This window comes from Anopheles moucheti, chromosome 2, assembly GCF_943734755.1.
Source record: "Anopheles moucheti chromosome 2, idAnoMoucSN_F20_07, whole genome shotgun sequence".
Taxonomy (NCBI): domain Eukaryota; kingdom Metazoa; phylum Arthropoda; class Insecta; order Diptera; family Culicidae; genus Anopheles; species Anopheles moucheti.
Genome location: NC_069140.1, coordinates 41,396,389 through 41,414,431, shown reverse-complemented (window position 1 = coordinate 41,414,431; position 18,043 = coordinate 41,396,389). Strand labels below are relative to the sequence as shown.

At 44.7% G+C, this 18,043-nt stretch overlaps 4 protein-coding genes across 5 annotated transcripts; 1 reads left to right on the top strand and 3 right to left on the bottom strand.

Annotated features, from left to right (window-relative positions):
* Window positions 1–364: 364 nt before the first annotated feature.
* LOC128298007 (uncharacterized) lies at window positions 365–6,178 on the bottom strand. The gene is made up of 3 exons (XM_053033735.1): window positions 6,049–6,178; window positions 1,046–1,175; window positions 365–968 (listed from the first exon to the last, which is right to left on the bottom strand). The coding sequence occupies exons 2-3, from the start codon at window positions 1,172–1,174 to the stop codon at window positions 885–887; spliced, it is 213 nt and encodes a 70-aa protein (XP_052889695.1). The 5' UTR covers window position 1,175; window positions 6,049–6,178; the 3' UTR covers window positions 365–884.
* A 1,293-nt stretch (window positions 6,179–7,471) lies between these two features.
* On the bottom strand, window positions 7,472–8,402 carry LOC128298590 (uncharacterized). Its single transcript, XM_053034359.1, has 3 exons — window positions 8,252–8,402; window positions 7,949–8,192; window positions 7,472–7,870 (listed from the first exon to the last, which is right to left on the bottom strand). The coding sequence occupies exons 1-3, from the start codon at window positions 8,382–8,384 to the stop codon at window positions 7,663–7,665; spliced, it is 585 nt and encodes a 194-aa protein (XP_052890319.1). The 5' UTR covers window positions 8,385–8,402; the 3' UTR covers window positions 7,472–7,662.
* Window positions 8,403–9,139: 737 nt separating this feature from the next.
* Window positions 9,140–16,950, top strand: LOC128310158 (transcription initiation factor TFIID subunit 1). 2 transcript variants are annotated; one of them, XM_053046725.1, is made up of 4 exons: window positions 9,140–12,190; window positions 12,255–14,592; window positions 15,534–15,998; window positions 16,182–16,950. In XM_053046725.1, the coding sequence occupies exons 1-4, from the start codon at window positions 9,140–9,142 to the stop codon at window positions 16,793–16,795; spliced, it is 6,468 nt and encodes a 2,155-aa protein (XP_052902685.1). In that variant the 3' UTR covers window positions 16,796–16,950. The 2 variants fall into 2 exon arrangements, with proteins under 2 accessions (XP_052902685.1, XP_052902686.1); XM_053046726.1 differs by lacking the exon at window positions 15,534–15,998.
* Window positions 16,872–17,855, bottom strand: LOC128310159 (probable peptidyl-tRNA hydrolase 2). Its single transcript, XM_053046727.1, has 2 exons — window positions 17,660–17,855; window positions 16,872–17,565 (listed from the first exon to the last, which is right to left on the bottom strand). The coding sequence occupies exons 1-2, from the start codon at window positions 17,804–17,806 to the stop codon at window positions 17,194–17,196; spliced, it is 519 nt and encodes a 172-aa protein (XP_052902687.1). The 5' UTR covers window positions 17,807–17,855; the 3' UTR covers window positions 16,872–17,193.
* Between the last annotated feature and the right edge of the window lie 188 nt (window positions 17,856–18,043).

Genomic DNA, 18,043 nt, shown 5'->3' with positions numbered 1-18,043 from the left:
CGTCAAATGAAAAGTTTTACTATCAAAACTTCCCCATTGACGATTGTTTCGATTTAGTTATTATGCAACGATGCAACCTCCGGTCCGAATGGTCTTTTGAGGTCAGTGAGCGAGTTTCGGAAAACGATAAACTTATTTATCACTGGCCACGAGTGTAGAAGGGTAAACCGAGTGGGAATTGAGCGACTTAAACCCAAACCGATGACAATTTCCGATCTAACTTCAGACTTCAACGGCACGAGCTTGAAACATTTTCCACCCAAATTTTAAATCGATATGTCACAGCATTAAAGTGGCAGTCAGATGTAACACAACGGTAGCAAAAGGGCGTTCCCGAGTAGGTTAATTTAATATACAACACAAATAAAAAATTTGATTTATTGACCAGCCAATAACATTTACTCTATTGACACGAATTAATCATCTCGAATTGCAGAATTTACCGTTCATACAATTTCATACTAATTCCACCAGCCACAATCGAGGGGATTCAGTTAGCAGAGGTATGCTGCGCGTAATGAAAATCGAATGGCGATTCCATGAATCGTGCAACTGTAATAAGTTTAGCATGAACTGATGATCCTGGATTGTGAACCTGCACGTGTTTCTTTTTTGCATTACCATGCTGTACAGCAAACGAAATGGAATGATCAAACCCGCTCTAAACTAACCGTGAACACAATGGATTTTATTGCTCATCGACGCATAGACGTTTAAACTTACAAAACATAATGTTAATTAATGCTGCTATTGTAGAAATTTAAATCAACCGGTCAGTAGGTCGGCATGTCGGCAACGCTCTCTCACCCACGCTGGGGATGTACGGCCACGCACTGACGCATTCAAAATTATGAACAAAATTATGAACAACCGCTACCACGGCCTTAGAACAGAGATTTGCCCTCCATCATGCTCTTGGCACAGAAGTGCGCAAACTGTGCTCCCAGTAGAAGGAAATCGGATACGGCCTGCAGAAGTAGAAGAAATTCGAACAGTGTTAGGATGTGGCTTGTGCTTGGAACACTTTTTCGTGGTTTCTACTTACCGATATGTCCGGCACGCATACCGTCAGCGGATAGATGACAACGTACCAGCCGGCGCAGAAGAATGCCACAGCGAAGCCGACCACAATCAGCACGATTAGCCAGATGACAGACCACAGTACATTTCCCATGCTGTTGTGATATCGAGCAATGAAACGTAAGGTTATGGTTTTTATGAACAAATTAATTAATTTAGTTACAGTTATTTAATTCACCAATTAATTCAATGTTAATGAACACTTAATGATCGTAAGAGATAAATGGCAACTGAAGACCTGCAGCTAGTTTAAACTATTTACAACTACTATATGATTTCAATAAATTTCTACTTCTCATTTTTTATACATTGACCGAATGGGAGGAAAGGTATATAAATAAAGTAAACTAGTGAAACATTACACTTTCAACCCCATTCAAAGCCTGAAACAAAAGCAGTGTAACATTTTTTTTTGTTTGCATGTAAAACCTTTTTCAAACGTGCCAGACAAGTACGCCGTACGCCGTATAATGCCGTACGTAATATTTATGGGTTCTAGTTTATGGATTAAATTTACCAATAGTGAAATATACAAATTGATTTTTGATAAAATGTGATAAACGACAAAAATTTTGATTGACTTATCAAATATAAATTTAGTTATCAAGAGGTGTATTTCTTTCTTCGAAATTTGTATTTGAATTAATAAATAAATAATTAATAAAAGGTATATCAATAATTTTGGAAAATAGTAACTATATTAATCTGTACTTTGCTTTAGTTAAGCAATTAATTTAAATTGATTGGCTTTGAAGTTGCTTCACTTCCCCTGTAACACTGTAATGCATTCACACCAAAAATCCACCGGAAATACGCCGGTCTCTTCGGTCGTTTTCCGTCTCTCCCGCACACACCCATGGCCATCAAAGAAATATAAAATTTAGAAGCGGAATAAGAGCTTTGGCAAGGGGAAAAACTAAATCATTGTCGTTGAATTCAAATCTACTGCAAACAACGGCATAGCTGCGATCTCCTCGAAACCATCCGCACCACACGCGAACACAAATGCCCGACTGGAAAGCAGGACCCCACTCAAAGGGGTCCAAAAGCAAACATAAAGAATCAAGACGCCATGAACGCCGAACAAACACAAAATATATCCTACCAGGCTATTTTTGACCATGCCGCCTAGAAGACAGATATCGACAGTACCATGTGGTTCGTGTTTGTGCCCCCGTATCTTTAATGTGGAGTACTAGGGGAAAGCGAACGAGCGCCAAGAAACTGCAACCATATGAGGTTTTTTTTCGTTTCGTTTTGTATTTCTAGGCGATGCAGATGAATTAACAGACCGCGGAGAAGAAACTATTTTAAAAACACAACAATGCAAAGTGCAGGCGCTTGTTCCGTTTGCGCTGATGGGACCTGTTGAAGAGTTGCTCAGGCAAGTGCATTTCATTCAAATGGAGAGGTTTTGTTTCGCGCCATTCTTGTAACATTGGAGGTATTTATTGTTTTTTCCTCCCACCCCAAACCCTTCTTCTCTCCTCCGCTACCCTGTGAAGAATCCTATTTTCACTCATATCTATACGGGAATTTATGCGCGTATTAATATCTTCCATAAATCTGTTGCTAAGATCTTGTGAAATAACCCTTAGGCATCCCCATGATTCTTTATTAACTTTTGAAATTAATTTTTGTATTATTATCTGGTCCGCTGGATTAACCCCCACTGGGCAACTGGTTCTATTGTAATCGAAAAATGGTTGACCTACCTAAGGCTACCTGTTCTCACCAGAACAGCACGACATGCGCAACTTTGACCGGACCATGAGACGAATTTACTGATTAATCCAGGGGATAGTTTTGAATTTCGAATAAAAGATCTTTTTTGATATTATTACTAACGTCAACTATGAATTTTTACTTGCAAATTGAATTAAAAAAACACATTTTTGAGAGAAAAGAGTGAAAAGAATGCAAAATTTGAAAACCTTTAATTGTGCATGAATTTATTGAAAACAAATTAACGACAAAAAAGTTTGCCATATTGTTATTATAAAACAAACCCGAAACACATGAAAATTAAACGATCTCGTCTAGTAAGAATATGTAATAAACACTAATTCAAGTGAAACAGATTTCAGGTTTTTAGGAAATTTTGAAGAAGAATGGAAAAAATAAATTTTGAAGAACAATCGAATGTACATCTATGTAATCTATTGAAACATCTAATTCTATTACACATAGTATATTTATTGTGTGTAAATAAATAGTCTTGACATCAATAAATTTTAGATTGATTTATTTGAATGATCAACTGATTCTTTTACGTTTTCACACTAGCCACCCAAGGGTTTAATCCATTCTTGCCTCCGCATAACGACCACGCTCAGCGAAACGTTTGATCAAAACAAAACCATCACCCACCCTCGACGAGGTTCGCCCGTCACCCAACGGGCATCCCCTTACCCTGTTCTCTCATTTCCTCGATCAACTCCCATCCCTTTATGTACAAAACCCCTCTGACCATCCGCTACCGGTGATCGCGTACAAGCGAAGAATAAGAATGAGTTTTCCACCATTTTCGGGGTGGGCTGGCTGGGCTTATTGTTCTTGTGAGATGGGTTGGTTCACGCAAAGCATTTACTAAACAATGCTTCCCCGTCTGTTAAAATACAAATCGCGCTTTAAACGAGACCACATTCCAAATACAAACGCGCGCGCGCACACCAACACACATACACTTTTAAAGAATGTTGTGTTAAAAGAAAATCATCGCCGTAAGCCAGTGCTTAAAGGAATGGCCCATCTTTTTTTTTTTATTTTCCGTTCTTCAATAATCACCTGGCGTTTGGCGGTGTGGGTGGATGTAAAGTGCAACAACAATCAACATGGGGTTGCACCGCTACCAAACACACACATACAAGGGAGCGTATTTTTAAGGGGTGAAACCGCATCGAAGATCGTTTGTAACGTGCGCACGTTGTCGACGAATACGGCGTGCGTTGGCCCAATTGTGACCCACATGTTTTGGAAGCGCCGTTTGCTTGGTATTGGTGGTTCGGTATGCAGAAAAACAATTACAGGGCAACGAGTCAATTAGGGTGTCGACGGGAAGTATGTATACTATTTATCAGCATTTCTGTGTCGGAGATGTTGTAATGTGCGTAACGAATGAGTTACAATGACTTTCACGCTGTTCGTTCACTGTTAGTTTTTTTGCAGTACGATAAAGTATCACAGTGAGAATCATATAACGATGAAACTCACTTCAAAATACAACTCCAGAAAGATTTCGGTGTGCATCATGCGAGCGATACTCGATGATGATTAGCGCTAGAGTCACCCAAAGGCCGAACCTAGCGAGAGGCGTGCCACCGTCATACCATCATCAAAAGCGTGATCGTGTAAAAGGCATTGGATGCCGTCATCCCAACGCCCGATTCCAGTTTGTTTATGATCTCAACCTGCACAACACCGTGACCCCTGCTTTAGAGCAGTTTTACGGTATGCACGTAGCAGCAGTATCAAGCATCAGATGTGCTGGTTGTAATAGAATCAAACGAGCTTTGTGAATCGTCCAGGGCACTCTTATCGCACTACGGGCGGTTAGGAATTTGAACTACCAATTAGCCTATCGAAACAATCCTAAAATATGTGCCAAACCGCACTCATTTTGCACTGCTGACGTGCTTTCCAGCGCTCAGCTCGTGAGGAATGGTCATCAACAGCCTGTTAGTTTTTATACGATTTTTCACTCTTTTTGCTTCACTTTGCTGGTGTAGTCGTACCATACCGTGTTGTGGTTTTGCGGAATAAAATTAAATTAATTCGCTTCCATCCTTATCACACATTCCATTGCAAACACGGGGAGGTTAAATTTAGGCACCCCCTAAGAGGTGGACGAGAAAAGAAATCATCCAAAACAATGTCTTCTGTCTCTTTCTCCGCGCTATTGGAGATGAAAACAACGGACCGCGAGAAAAAAAAACCAACCCCTCACGCACACACCAACAAACCGGTACGATCGCCACACGCGTTTACGAGCACCCGAAAGGGAAGAACGAGAGAAAAACGAAGAAGTGATCGCGGCGAACGGAAAAACGATCATCATCAACCACCAAACAAACGCGAGACGCGTAGCGCCAAACTTCTTTCTAAGCATAGCACCAAACCCAGCATCGTGCGCTTAAGTCTTTGGGACTATTTTTTTCAAAATGATGTCACCCGCGAAGCATGCCTGGTGCAGCCCACTAAACAGCAAATGAATATTATAACATGACATCACACGCTACGTTTTGACCCCGGCGCGCTTTGTGAAACAACGGGTGGAAATGGAGCTTACGGGTGTGCGCGCGCGTGTGTGCGTTTAGATCGGATCTGAAGATCACGGCGGTGATATATATACGATCTGATATCGAAACGCCCCAATCGTCAGGTCCAACATAGACCGCATAGGCGTATCCCGCCCCGAAGTCAACATAACCGGTCGGATTTTACTAAACCGCGAACAGCGAAAACGGAGATTAATTTGCGCGTGGGATAGTGGGTGAGCGGCGCGTGCGTTTTTATCGTTATCTTCCACACATTATGAAATCAATAATTTCGAAATACTTTGGCATTTCCGACGCTCAATCTCAACCATTGCACACATCCAGCTCTATGCCGTCTGATAACAGATAGCGTCCTTACCGGTTCATGTGACCGTAAGGCCCTGCTTTGCGGTCATGCCGGTTAGGGGTGGGAAATAGGGGTGTTCCGGTCTCAAAATTCTAGAATGTGACTGGTGCCATGATATCGTTCAGAATTTTCCTGTCCTCCGCGCCGCAGTTTGGACACACCGGGCAACCACACAAATCTCACACATTCGCGCCACATCCATCGCCGCCAATCTTGCTTTCCTCTTAGGGCTCCCAACACCTGAACCACGATCACCAACTGCAAGCCGTTTTGTTTCTAAACTTTCTCTACCCTTAATCCCCATAAGACCCTTTACGCCCTTCTATGCAAAGTGGTGAAAGTTACCTTGAACCGTCGGTTGTTTTTCGATTGCGCTACTATTTTCACGGGCACCGATCGCTTATGGCGTGTAGTTTCTTTCTGTAGACACTTGGCCGCACTACCAAAACACGAACCGTTCGCAAAGCCGTCAACATGCACACTGAATAAGATGCGCGCGCGTTTTGATACTCCACAGGGGATGGTGGCGAGATTTTTATGCGGATCGTGGTGTGGTTCGCGTTGGAGGTAGTTGTACGCCACGACACGCACACGACCACACGGGCAGACGATGTGTTGGGCAGGCAAGCGAGACTGGTCGCGGGGCTGGCCGAGTAGACGAGAACCGGTCCCGATAGATGTGTAAACAGCATACCCTTCTTCAAGCCACCATTCCGCGCAAGCGTGGGCCGTGACGAACGCACTCGGGAATCGAACCTCTTGACTGGTGTGGGTATTTATTTTCCCTTACAGAATAAGGGTGAGAAGGGGATAGGGATCGTTCTTAAAGGTGGCTGAACAGTTTATCTAAGCAACGTACAACAAAATTACATACACAACATAGATACTGTTTGAACTATTGCCATCGACATGCTTATGCTACATACATGCGATATGTATTCTACAACTTAAGCTTAAGCTTGGTGGAGGAAAAACGATCACGCTACCTCCCTATATTTGCAAAAAGGAAGAACATTAAAAAAAAGCGAAACAAAAATTGATAAACGTGTGTCTGCATATCCGTGTAAGACAGAGACATTTAATGCTATTTTACCTACTACTTTTAACCGGAGCGAATTAAGATAAGCGCGTGGTTGTAGATATAGATAGGAAAGTGAAGTTGCGCAAAGAATAACCACTCAGCTCAATCTACAGCAAATAGAAAACCGAGAAAAAAGAGCTGTTTAAGATGATGTGTAATTTTACAAACATTGTAATAGGCTAACTTTTACACTCTTAATACAGTTATACTCAGTATATTGTAGAATTGTTATTTCAGCTTATAAAATTAGCATTCAACTGCATTCACCAGGACAAAAGAATGGGTGCCCTATCTCGTTATCGTGATTAGTAGTGAAAATGCATCATTAGAAAGATTTGTTGCGTCCTTAGTTACATTTCTCGCTCGTCTTTGCTTAACTTCCGACTGTCTTTCTCATTGGGCATTGTATTTTCTATAGCGGCAAATTAAAACTATTATAACTGTGTAGTCGTAGAAAGGCATTTTATGATGCAATGGCTACAAATACAAATGCAAAAATACATATTGAACATCAAAGAAACACGCTACTGCTAAACAAATAAAAGAACTTAACTAAACCTAAACAGAAAATGATCTTCTTGGTCCGATCACGATTGAGCACGCCATGCTAATATGACCGCGTCTCCAATTCGATTCCAGGAAACTCGGTTCAAGGCTGCACTTCTTCGCCATGAGCTGCATCCAGTCTCTGATAGGTTAAGATCCACCTCATCCTTCCAACGATTCCAAGGATGCCGACATTCCGCGTGCGGTGTTTTTTCCTTCTCCGCACGCCCAGTTTACAAGCGACGCGATATCTAATCTGCAGCTTCCGCCGCTCGTAAATGCCAATACTCCCAGCACATGGTTTTCTTCGTCAGCATAGTTCAAGCGGAGCATTATAACATACTTTCCCAAGCATTCAAATGTACACTGGAGGCAGCGAAACTAGACCAAATCTCTTCACTCAATTCAGACTCGTTTTTGCCTTTCAAATTAATTTCATAAAATTGATTATCCGCTAAGGAAAACACCCGTATTGTATCATCGCAATTGGTGAATTGAACATAAATATTACAATACTTGCGCAGAAATCTGTTGAGCATCCTAAAATCGGACAGATATGAAACAATATTACAACAACAAAAAATCACAAAAAACCAAAAGAATTGCTGTACTACTAACTGTTCATTCAATAGATTGGTGTTATCAGCTACAATCGGTTCAACGGCATCCTGCCGAGACAATTGCTTAGCTGGTCGTTCTTCAGCATCAATCGACAGCTGCTCTAGTGAAAGAACGTTGCATTTCTTTTCAATGCTTTCCAAACGTTTCACGAGTTCCGCAAGCTGGTGCTCTGTATCACTGATGTCCTCGTTACAGACCATTTCGTCTTCCCTCTTTTTAACTAACTGTCCAAGGCATGCATCTAAAACAGAAAAACAATTATTCTTCCGGTATGATATACGAACGACAATCAAAACAAACCTCTTTGCACAATCAGCTGTTCAAAGCGCAAACGAATATCTTTCTCTTCCGCAGAACAATGAGCACCGTTGGAACAATACTTTAAGAGTTTCTGGTGGAATTCAGCAAACGTTATCTTGTCGTTGTGTTTCATTGTGGGAGAAACTGTTGGCGAGTGTATTGTTTTATTTCGGCGTCCTTCTTTGCTGTCCGTATGCCGTTTGTCGATGTAAACACAAGCTTAGAAAATGTTTAAATTTGACACATCCGTCAGTTTGCTTGCTTTTTGACAGCATTGCTCTTTCTGAGCAATTTTGCGTATCAAATCGTACAAATCTTAAGCATTTTCAGAGTTTTAGCGATTTTTAGCATAATTGAGATACTACCTACCACAGTTTCTTAACACGAATCAGTTGTTCTAGGAACATTTTATGCAATTAAAAACTAATTTCGAGTATTTATCTCGTAATCTTGATGCTTCACAAGATTGATACAGCGTTGACGCAGTGCTGACATTTGCACACAATCAGCCGAAGATTTCCCGAAAGCTGACAACTGGTCATGTTTGTAGTTGTGGGTTGTAGCATTTTCAAAACAAGTGAACTTGTTTTGCATTTCCTTGCAGTAATTTTGCTAAAATATCTATGTTTAACAAAACCAGAATCGCTTTAAACAGATTCATTTGAAAGAAGAAAGCTTACTGCAGTAGGTGCAATAGAATTTCCGGCTCATTGTGTTCTATCCATCCCGATACAGTGTAATCCCGTGTAGTGTTTTCGGAAACTCCGTCATTGCGTAAAGAACGCTTGTCGACGTTTACGAAGCCGGCAATATGCCAGGGCTTGTTAATAAATAGTATTTCAACAACTTATCGCTTCGGTTTAAGTGGTACCTCCGTCGAATTCCAGCATGAGCAACAGTAATAGTGACAACGAGAATGAGGGTGGCCTCAATTTGGCTGGTTTCCTGTTCGGTAACGTCGACGAACATGGCCATCTCGATGGCGATTTTCTCGACGAGGAAGCAAAACAGCAACTATCATCACTTTCGCGCATGGGTCTATCGTCCTTCCTGGCCGACGTTTTGCAGGATGACGATGAGGAGAAGCCTTCCCGTGCGTTCAGCGATAGCGATGAATCGTCCTCCAGTGATGACGACCGCAGGCACCGTCGCTACGACGACGATAGTGATGGTACAAACTATAAAGTAAAAGCCGACTGTGCAGTGGATTATTCCGACATAACAGAGCTTGCGGAAGAATCGGCCGTCGCACCAGCGTCTGTCATCAAGAAGGAAGAATCGGATGGAGTTACAGCGGAGGAGAAAAAGGACATAAAAGTCGAAGACGACGTAGATGATATTGAAGCAGCCATTCCATGCTCTCGTGTTGAGGCACGAACGGCTTCTGACCAGTCCGCAGTCAAGGAGGAGAACATCGGCGGAAATGGGGTGGACGATAAGGAACTTATGCCACCACCGACGGCACCGGTAAGTGGCGACGGAACAGCGCCGAACGTTTCGCAAGGCACGGACGAAGCGTCAAAAGATAAGCCGAAAAAGCTTGAAACCCCTCTGGCCGCAATGTTACCGTCCAAGTATCAGAACGTGGACGTGCGCGAATTTTTCCCAGATTTTCGGCCAGACAAGGTTTTGCGCTTTTCCCGCCTCTTTGGACCGGGCAAGCTTTCCAGTCTGCCACAGATTTGGCGCAGTGTGAGGCGACGTCGAAACAAAAAGTCTCAATCATCCTCGCGTAAACCACGCGACGGGTCGGATTCCACGTCCGATTCGGACGAACCGAGACGTCGTCAGTATTTCACACCAACGTACGCACCGCTGCCTCCGAAGGATATGTGGGCATCGGATGATGAGGTGCGCTTTACCAGCCGTGAGGCAGACGAAGAAAAGGAAGTGAAAGATAAAGAATCTGACAGCAAGGGTGATTCGAAACCGAAGGTGGCCGACTGGCGGTACGGTCCGGCTCAAAAGTGGTATGACATGCTCGATGTACCCGATACGGGGGAGGACTTTAACTACGGATTCAAGCAGGCCGATCCGGTCAAACTAGAAGCGATTCCCATGGTAACGTCCGTCACAGACAAGACCTTTCCGGATGACGCGTTCTTGATGGTGTCCCAGCTACACTGGGAAGATGACGTGGTGTGGGACGGGAACGATATCAAGCACAAAGTACTGCAAAAGCTCAACTCGAAGGTAAACGCTGCCGGTTGGTTACCGTCGAGCGGTTCGCGAACGGCCGGCGCTTTCAGCCAGCCGGGAAAAACTATTCCGGCCTCACCGGCAAGTACCGGAACGAAATCATCCTCCGCGAGCAAGATGAGCAAAACGCAAATGATCATCAATGCGGCACAAAAGGCGCAAGAAGAAAACGAAGACGCTTGGTACAGCATTTTCCCGGTGGAGAACGATGAGCTCGTCTACGACAAATGGGAAGATGATGTAATATGGGACGCGGAAGCAGTAACGAAGATCCCCAAGCCAAAGGTACTGACGCTGGATGCAAACGATGAGAACATTATTCTCTGCATTCCGGACGATATTGATCCGTCCAAAATCGTGCGCAACACTGGCCCCCAGCCGAAGGTAAAGATCCCCCATCCGCACGTAAAGAAATCGAAGATTTTGCTCGGCAAAGCGGGTGTGATTAATGTGCTGGCCGAAGACACACCACCACCACCGCCCAAGAGTCCCGACCGTGATCCGTACAACATTTCGAACGATGTGTACTACATGGCAAAATCGACTGAGGCGACACTTAAAATCAAGGTGGGTGGTGGCAATTTGTTGCAGCATTCAACACCGACGGTAGAGCTTCGGGCACCGTTCGTCCCGACGCATATGGGTCCGATGAAGCTACGCATGTTCCACCGATTGCCGATGAAGAAGTACTCGTACGGTGCCCTCGCTTCGGCCAATCCACAATCTGTTCTGCCGCTACAGAAGCACATCAAGAAAAAGGCAAAACAGCGCGAACTGGAACGTATTGCATCGGGTGGTGGTGATGTGTTCTTCATGCGTACCCCCGAAGATTTGACCGGTCGCGACGGGGAACTGATTTTGATAGAGTTTTGCGAGGAACATCCGCCACTGATGAATCAGGTCGGAATGACATCGAAAATTAAAAACTTCTACAAGCGCAAAATGGGGAAAGATTCCGGTCCGCCCGAGTTCCGCTTCGGCGAGACGCATTATGCACACACGTCACCTTTTCTCGGCATTCTCCATCACGGCCAGTGCATACAAGCGATCGAGAATAACATGTACCGGGCACCGATCTATCCGCATACGATCCATGAAACAGATTTCCTTGTTATACGCACCCGCAACAACTACCACGTGCGGGAAGTGGACGCACTGTTCACGGCCGGCCAGGAGTGTCCACTGTACGAAGTGCCCGGACCAAACTCGAAGCGTGCGAACAACTTCGTGCGTGACTTTTTGCAAGTGTTCATCTATCGGTTGTTCTGGAAGAGTAAGGACAATCCGCGTAAGATTCGGATGGACGACATTAAGAAAGCGTTCCCGGCACATTCGGAAAGCAGCATACGGAAGCGTTTGAAGCTGTGTGCGGATTTTAAGCGAACGGGCATGGATTCCAACTTTTGGGTCATCAAGCCCGAGTTTCGTTTACCGTCGGAGGAAGAAATACGGGCGATGGTATCGCCGGAACAGTGCTGCGCGTACTTCAGCATGATCGCAGCCGAGCAGCGGCTGAAGGATGCTGGCTATGGGGAAAAGTTTATCTTCGCCCAGCAGGAAGACGACGACGAGGAGATGCAGCTGAAGATGGATGATGAGGTAAAGGTAGCACCGTGGAACACGACCCGTGCCTACATTCAGGCAATGCGCGGAAAGTGTATACTGCAGCTGAATGGACCGGCGGATCCTACCGGATGTGGTGAAGGGTTTTCATACGTTCGAATGCCAAACAAACCGACGGTGAGTATAGTTTACAGCCAGCTGTTGTGAAAGAGTATCCTAATTTCTCTAATTGATATTACAGCAACAAAATAAAGAGGAAACGGAAAGCCAACCGAAACGCACCGTTACCGGTACGGATGCCGATTTGCGCCGACTGTCACTAAACAACGCAAAAGCGCTGTTGCGCAAATTCCAAGTGCCCGAGGAGGAGATCAAAAAACTGTCCCGCTGGGAGGTTATTGATGTAGTGCGTACACTCTCGACCGAGAAAGCGAAGGCCGGAGAAGAAGGAATGGACAAGTTTTCACGCGGCAATCGATTCTCGATCGCCGAACATCAGGAACGTTACAAAGAGGAATGTCAGCGGATTTTCGACCTTCAGAACCGAGTGCTGGCCTCGTCCGAGGTGCTTTCCACAGACGAAGGCGAATCGACTGCATCGGAAGAGTCCGATCTGGAAGAGTTGGGCAAAAATCTGGAAAACATGCTCGCGAACAAGAAAACATCCACGCAGCTATCGCTCGAGCGTGAAGAGCAGGAACGTCAAGAGCTGTTGCGCAAGATCATGGAAGAACAGGGCGGATCGGGACAGAAGAAGAAAAAGGATGAGGAAGGATTGAAGGACGAACAGCAGTCGAGTACGGCGAAGATATTGAAAATAACGCGCACGTTCAAGAATGCTGAAGGGCGTGAATATACGCGTGTTGAGCTGGTGCGCCGCAGCCCGGTAATTGATGCGTACGTGAAAATACGTACCACGAAGGATGAGGCTTTCATACGGCAGTTTGCGACCCTTGATGAGGCCCAGAAGGAGGAGATGAAACGTGAAAAGCGGCGCATCCAGGAGCAATTGAGGCGTATCAAGCGTAACCAGCAAAAGATCGGTTTGCAAATGCAGAACCCACATAACTCGGTTGGAACGCCTATCAGCCTTGGGGATCGGGAAACAAACACTCCGAAACCATTTTCAAACCGATTGCTTGATATATCGGGACGCAATCTCGATAGTCCCGGTGGGGGTGGTGCTGCGTCTGGTTCCGGAGGTTTGTCCGGACCAGGCAAGGAACATAGCCCATCATCATCGTCCCGCCGGAAGGCTAAGATAAAACCAGACTTAAAGCTCAAATGTGGTGCCTGTGGACAGGTGGGACATATGCGTACTAACAAAGCCTGTCCGCAATATTCGGGCATCTTGACGACACCGTCACTGAACGTGGCAATGACCGAGGAGCAAGAGGAGGAGATCGAGAAGGAGCTTAATGCGGACGATGAAGGCGATCTGGTGAACGTGGATGGTACGAAGGTAAAGTTGAGCGGCAAACTGTTGAAACGTCACGAGGACGTGAAGCGCCGTACACTGCTGCTAAAATTGCCCAAGGAAGCATTGGGAAAGAAGCGTCGCCGGGTAGGCGGTGACTCACACTGTGACTATCTGCAGCGACACAACAAAACAACGAACCGCCAGCGTACGGATCCAGTCGTCGTGTTTTCGTCCGTGCTGGAACAGATCCTAAACGAGCTGCGTGATATGCCGGACGTGCAGCCGTTCATGTTTCCGGTCAACGCCAAGCAAGTGGTCGATTATCATCGCATTGTGCAGAAGCCGATGGATCTGCAAACGATTCGCGACAACATAAGGCAGAAGAAATATCAAACACGCGAAGAGTTCCTGACGGACATCACCCAAATCGTGGAGAATTCTTCGATTTACAATGGGGCGAAGAGTTCGCTCACGGTTGCGGCCCAGCGCATGCTGCAAAAGTGTAAGGAGCGTGTGCAGGAACGCGAGGAACGCCTGACGCGGCTAGAAAAGAGCATCAACCCACTGCTGGACGATGATGATCAGGTCGCGCTGTCGTACATCCTTGGAGAATACGTGAATGGTCCGCTGAAGGCGATGCCCGAGAGTTGGCCATTCCTGAAACCGGTGAACAAGCGATTAGTGAAAGACTACTACACCATCATTCGACGTCCGATGGATCTGGAAAAGGTGTCGAAGAAGGTTGCCTCACACAAATATCACTCGAGGGCCGACTTTCTAATCGATTTGCAACTGATCGCGGATAACAGCGAACAGTACAATGGTGCGGAAGCAAACTTCACCAAACAAGCACGCCAAATGGTGGAAGCTACACGGGTGGCGCTGGACTCGATGGATCACAACGTAGCGCAGCTGGAGAAGAATATTGCCCTGGTACAGGAACGGGCACGTAACGAAGATGACGACATGGACTGGGAGGACGATGAACAGGAAATGAAGGGTGGTGCTGGTGGTTCACGGGAATCTTCACCCGACCTGGACGATGGTGGTAACGATAGCAATCCTGATCGACCACCTTCATCTACGGACGCTTCCAGGGCGGCTCGATCCGAGGCGAAGCGTGCCCGTGTTCGTCAACGAAAGGCCACCAAGGGTGATGGTAAGTAGCATGTAACAAGTAACATGTTAATTTACATTCCATTTTTTATGTACCATAGCGCGTATGTGTGTGTGTGTGTGTTTGTGAACTGTTGTGTCTGATAACATCATTACTAATCATGGAATCTGCATTGCTGAAATGCTTACGATCTCGATCTCGACTCATCCGGCGGATGTCTTTATGTACATATATTCATCGTTGGTTCTGACGATCTGTCCAATGTTTTCTTCCATACCATGTGTAACGTGCATTGATTTGATTTAATCGTTTGTTTGGATGTGAACATTTTTTCGCGATTTCACCAGTATACATGCGACAGTGATACTGCATTAGCAGTAAAGCATGCAATACTCATGTTTCTGAACTTGAACCAAAACTTAACTGTACTGCTAAAGATCATCTCTTAAGGACTAATTGCTGGGCAATGTGTTGATTATATTGTAAGTATTCTGTAACATTATTCCTATTTCGATTACAACTGGAGATAGGATTATTTAAACCGAAAGATAGTAAATAAGCATGGCGATCCCATGATACAATGTAGTGAAATTACGTCTATGGTGATAACGTACTGATCACTGGTGTTTACCCCAGTCTCTAATCCAAGATATATCTTTCTGTACTTAACACACCGTGATACAAAATCTCTATTATGTTTCGTACATGTATCATAAAAGTTCATACACTGTTTTCCCATTTATTACATGTGAATTTGTCCATTTTAACACATGTGTCGTTATCCTGCCATCTGTTTCTGCTCGCTCTGCTCCTTTCTTCTCTGTTGGTTAATCCGCGTTACTAAATGCATCTCAACTTCACCGCGTGTTTCCATTGGGTTGCGATATCCATTTTCATTTTCATGACAAATGTGTCAACGCATAAGTGTACCCCATTGCGAATCAATATTTAAAGCAAGATTTTTCCTCCCAAAATTGTGTCAGATTTTGCAGGACGACCATACGGTTCGTCCTATCCCGAATCGGCAATGCCATTCCCGATAGTTCGCCCGAGCGCTAATCCTGCTTTCCATCGGTCCGGGTCAATGATCGGTACGGGCATGGGTGGACTGAGTGGCTTTATGCCCGGTATGGGTATACCTACGGGTGCGATATCTCGCAGCAGCAGTAGCACGGTACACGAAAACTCACAAATGATGCATGCCAATGTGGCCGCTTCGGCTTACGAAATGAATTGGATGAATTTGGGCGCAGAGAACTATGACGAAATGGCTGGACCTTCCGGGTACGGTAGTGCCGCTAATCAGTATGGAAACGAATATGGTAGTGGCAGTGGTGTGCCGACCGGATTTAACGATACACAACCGTCGCAAAATCCGGCAAACGTTGCTAATGATGAACAGAATCAATTGTTTCAGCCCTTACCTTTGGTCACTACTAGAAAGCGAGGTAAGTTTTGCACAGCTTTCGAACTTAAACTTAATTTTCAATACTTTCGTTAGGAAAATGTGATGTGAAGCAATGATGTTACTAGAGCGGTTCATAAACACAATTATGGATATTTTTTTTACTATATTTGCGGTGCGTGTAAGGCTATCTAAAATTAATCTTATGCATTGTTTGTACGAGCAGATCATCAATATTCAACGGATGATGAAGAATTCGAGGAAGTCGGTACAAGTGACAATGAGGGTGTTTCTGTAACGTTGGAACAATCGAACACCACCTCCAGCATGATGCCGCCACAGAGCGAGGACGACAGTCAGCAAGCAGCCGAAGCGATGGTCCAGCTTAGCAGTGCCCAATACTACAACGCCGCGCAGGATGAATCGATGGAGATCGATCCCAACTACGATCCTAGCGATTTCCTGGGAATGTCAAACCGGCAGCAAACAGGTGACACGAGTCGCAACGAAATCAGCAGCAATCAACCATCCTCGGATGCAAACTATTCGATCGATCATCAATCCAACCTAAACAGTGAATATTCTCAAGAAAGCAGACAGGACAGGGAGGGTAAAGATCAGCAGCAGCTGGAACAGCAGTTTCATGACCAACTGGATGCATCTCATACACCGGACAATGAAACACAACAGCAACAAACAACAAGTGCCCTTCCGGCACTACAAACTCTGCACTCGGATTTGGCTATTTCCGATAGTGATGATGAAAAGAGTAACTTGCAAATGGATGAAGTACGCGACGAGAACGATGATAATGACGAAGGTGGAGATCTTTGGTTCTAGACGAACTTCTGTGAGCTTAAGGCGAGTTACAGTAAGGTAGTGAAGTATCCACAAACAAGATGCAAAGATTTAGCTTTGCAATGGGGAATTTTATATTTAATAAAGTATGTCTAAAGCTACTTTTAGATGTTCGAATGTTCTCTACAAAAGAGAAAGGCAACGATGACGATTTTCTCTGGTTTGCTTTATGAAAGCATCTTGTTTTTTATCAGTAGCTTATCTTCATATTTGCCTCAATATTCTTTGTCAGAGTATTGACCAGCGAGCACTAAGGGCAGATTATTAGTAACTTGGATCGCTGTAGCTGTAACCCGTACATCGGGTTGGTTCGGTCCCCAAAGGCTATGTGTAAACGAACTGAAACTGTTGTTCAATGGTACATTACCAACTCTACGACCTTATAACAGTTTCAAATGTCCCGTCACACCGTCCACAACCGCAATGGGTGCTGGTCCGATTGCTAGCACGGTTTTGGTGTTTGCTTCAATCTGCGTACGTCCGGCATCACGTATCAAACAGCAATTAAGCTTGTTTGTCTTCGCGGTACGATAGATTTCCATCATTGCCAACTCCGTTTCCACTTTCAGAGCAATCTTTGCCTGTCCGCTACTTTGCCATTTTTTGATTGCTGCTGGCGTGTTACGAAGTCCGCTCTCAAACGCACCAACGGCCGCGTGACCGCACTGAGCCGCTATTTTGCCTTTCCCCATCTTTAAATCATTTCGCACCACCAGCACCATTTTATACTCGCCGCCCATATCGGCAAACACCTAAAGAGCAAATTGAATTACATTTATTCAACAATTTCATTCGTAACCGTTCGTGTATGTTGCATTTCAGGAAAATACCGGCATAGTTGTTTACCTTCTCAGTGCCTTCATCTGGCGAAGAACTATTTTTCGGCGAAGAAGAGCCACTATCTCCTGGGCGTGGTAATTTAGCTATAGTGTATCCTGCCACAAACGATAGGATGCTAGCAGTAATTCCGAAGACTACGGTCGTATCTAACATTTTCGCAGGTAAAAGTTTACCGGTCTCTCGAATCACACAACGCGTTCAGAATGTTTGTTCGCTGTTGCAATAGGCAGTGACAGTTCTCCAATCATGTGGTACATGTTTATAACCGTTGGTTGCAGGAACGCCATTTAAAATGTTGTTATGCATTGCTCATTAAATAACCTTTATATATATACAAACCTAATACTACTAGCCATAAAACAATATTCCATTTGATTGTATCAGATATTC

Bases quoted from the DNA above. Each gene is read 5' to 3' on its own strand.
- LOC128298007 (XM_053033735.1), bottom strand. From the start codon at position 1,174: ATGGGAAATGTACTGTGGTCTGTCATCTGGCTAATCGTGCTGATTGTG. The intron at 969-1,045 runs GTAAGTAGAAAC...CTACTTCTGCAG, and splicing joins TATGCGTGCCGGACATATCG to GCCGTATCCGATTTCCTTCT.
- LOC128298590 (XM_053034359.1), bottom strand. From the start codon at position 8,384: ATGAAACACAACGACAAGATAACGTTTGCTGAATTCCACCAGAAACTC. The intron at 8,193-8,251 runs GTTTGTTTTGAT...TTTCTGTTTTAG, and splicing joins ACAGCTGATTGTGCAAAGAG to ATGCATGCCTTGGACAGTTA. The intron at 7,871-7,948 runs GTTAGTAGTACA...GTCCGATTTTAG, and splicing joins ACCAATCTATTGAATGAACA to GATGCTCAACAGATTTCTGC.
- LOC128310158 (XM_053046725.1), top strand. From the start codon at position 9,140: ATGAGCAACAGTAATAGTGACAACGAGAATGAGGGTGGCCTCAATTTG. The intron at 12,191-12,254 runs GTGAGTATAGTT...TTGATATTACAG, and splicing joins GAATGCCAAACAAACCGACG to CAACAAAATAAAGAGGAAAC. The intron at 15,999-16,181 runs GTAAGTTTTGCA...TTGTACGAGCAG, and splicing joins GGTCACTACTAGAAAGCGAG to ATCATCAATATTCAACGGAT.
- LOC128310159 (XM_053046727.1), bottom strand. From the start codon at position 17,806: ATGTTAGATACGACCGTAGTCTTCGGAATTACTGCTAGCATCCTATCG. The intron at 17,566-17,659 runs GTAAACAACTAT...TTTGCTCTTTAG, and splicing joins CAGATGAAGGCACTGAGAAG to GTGTTTGCCGATATGGGCGG.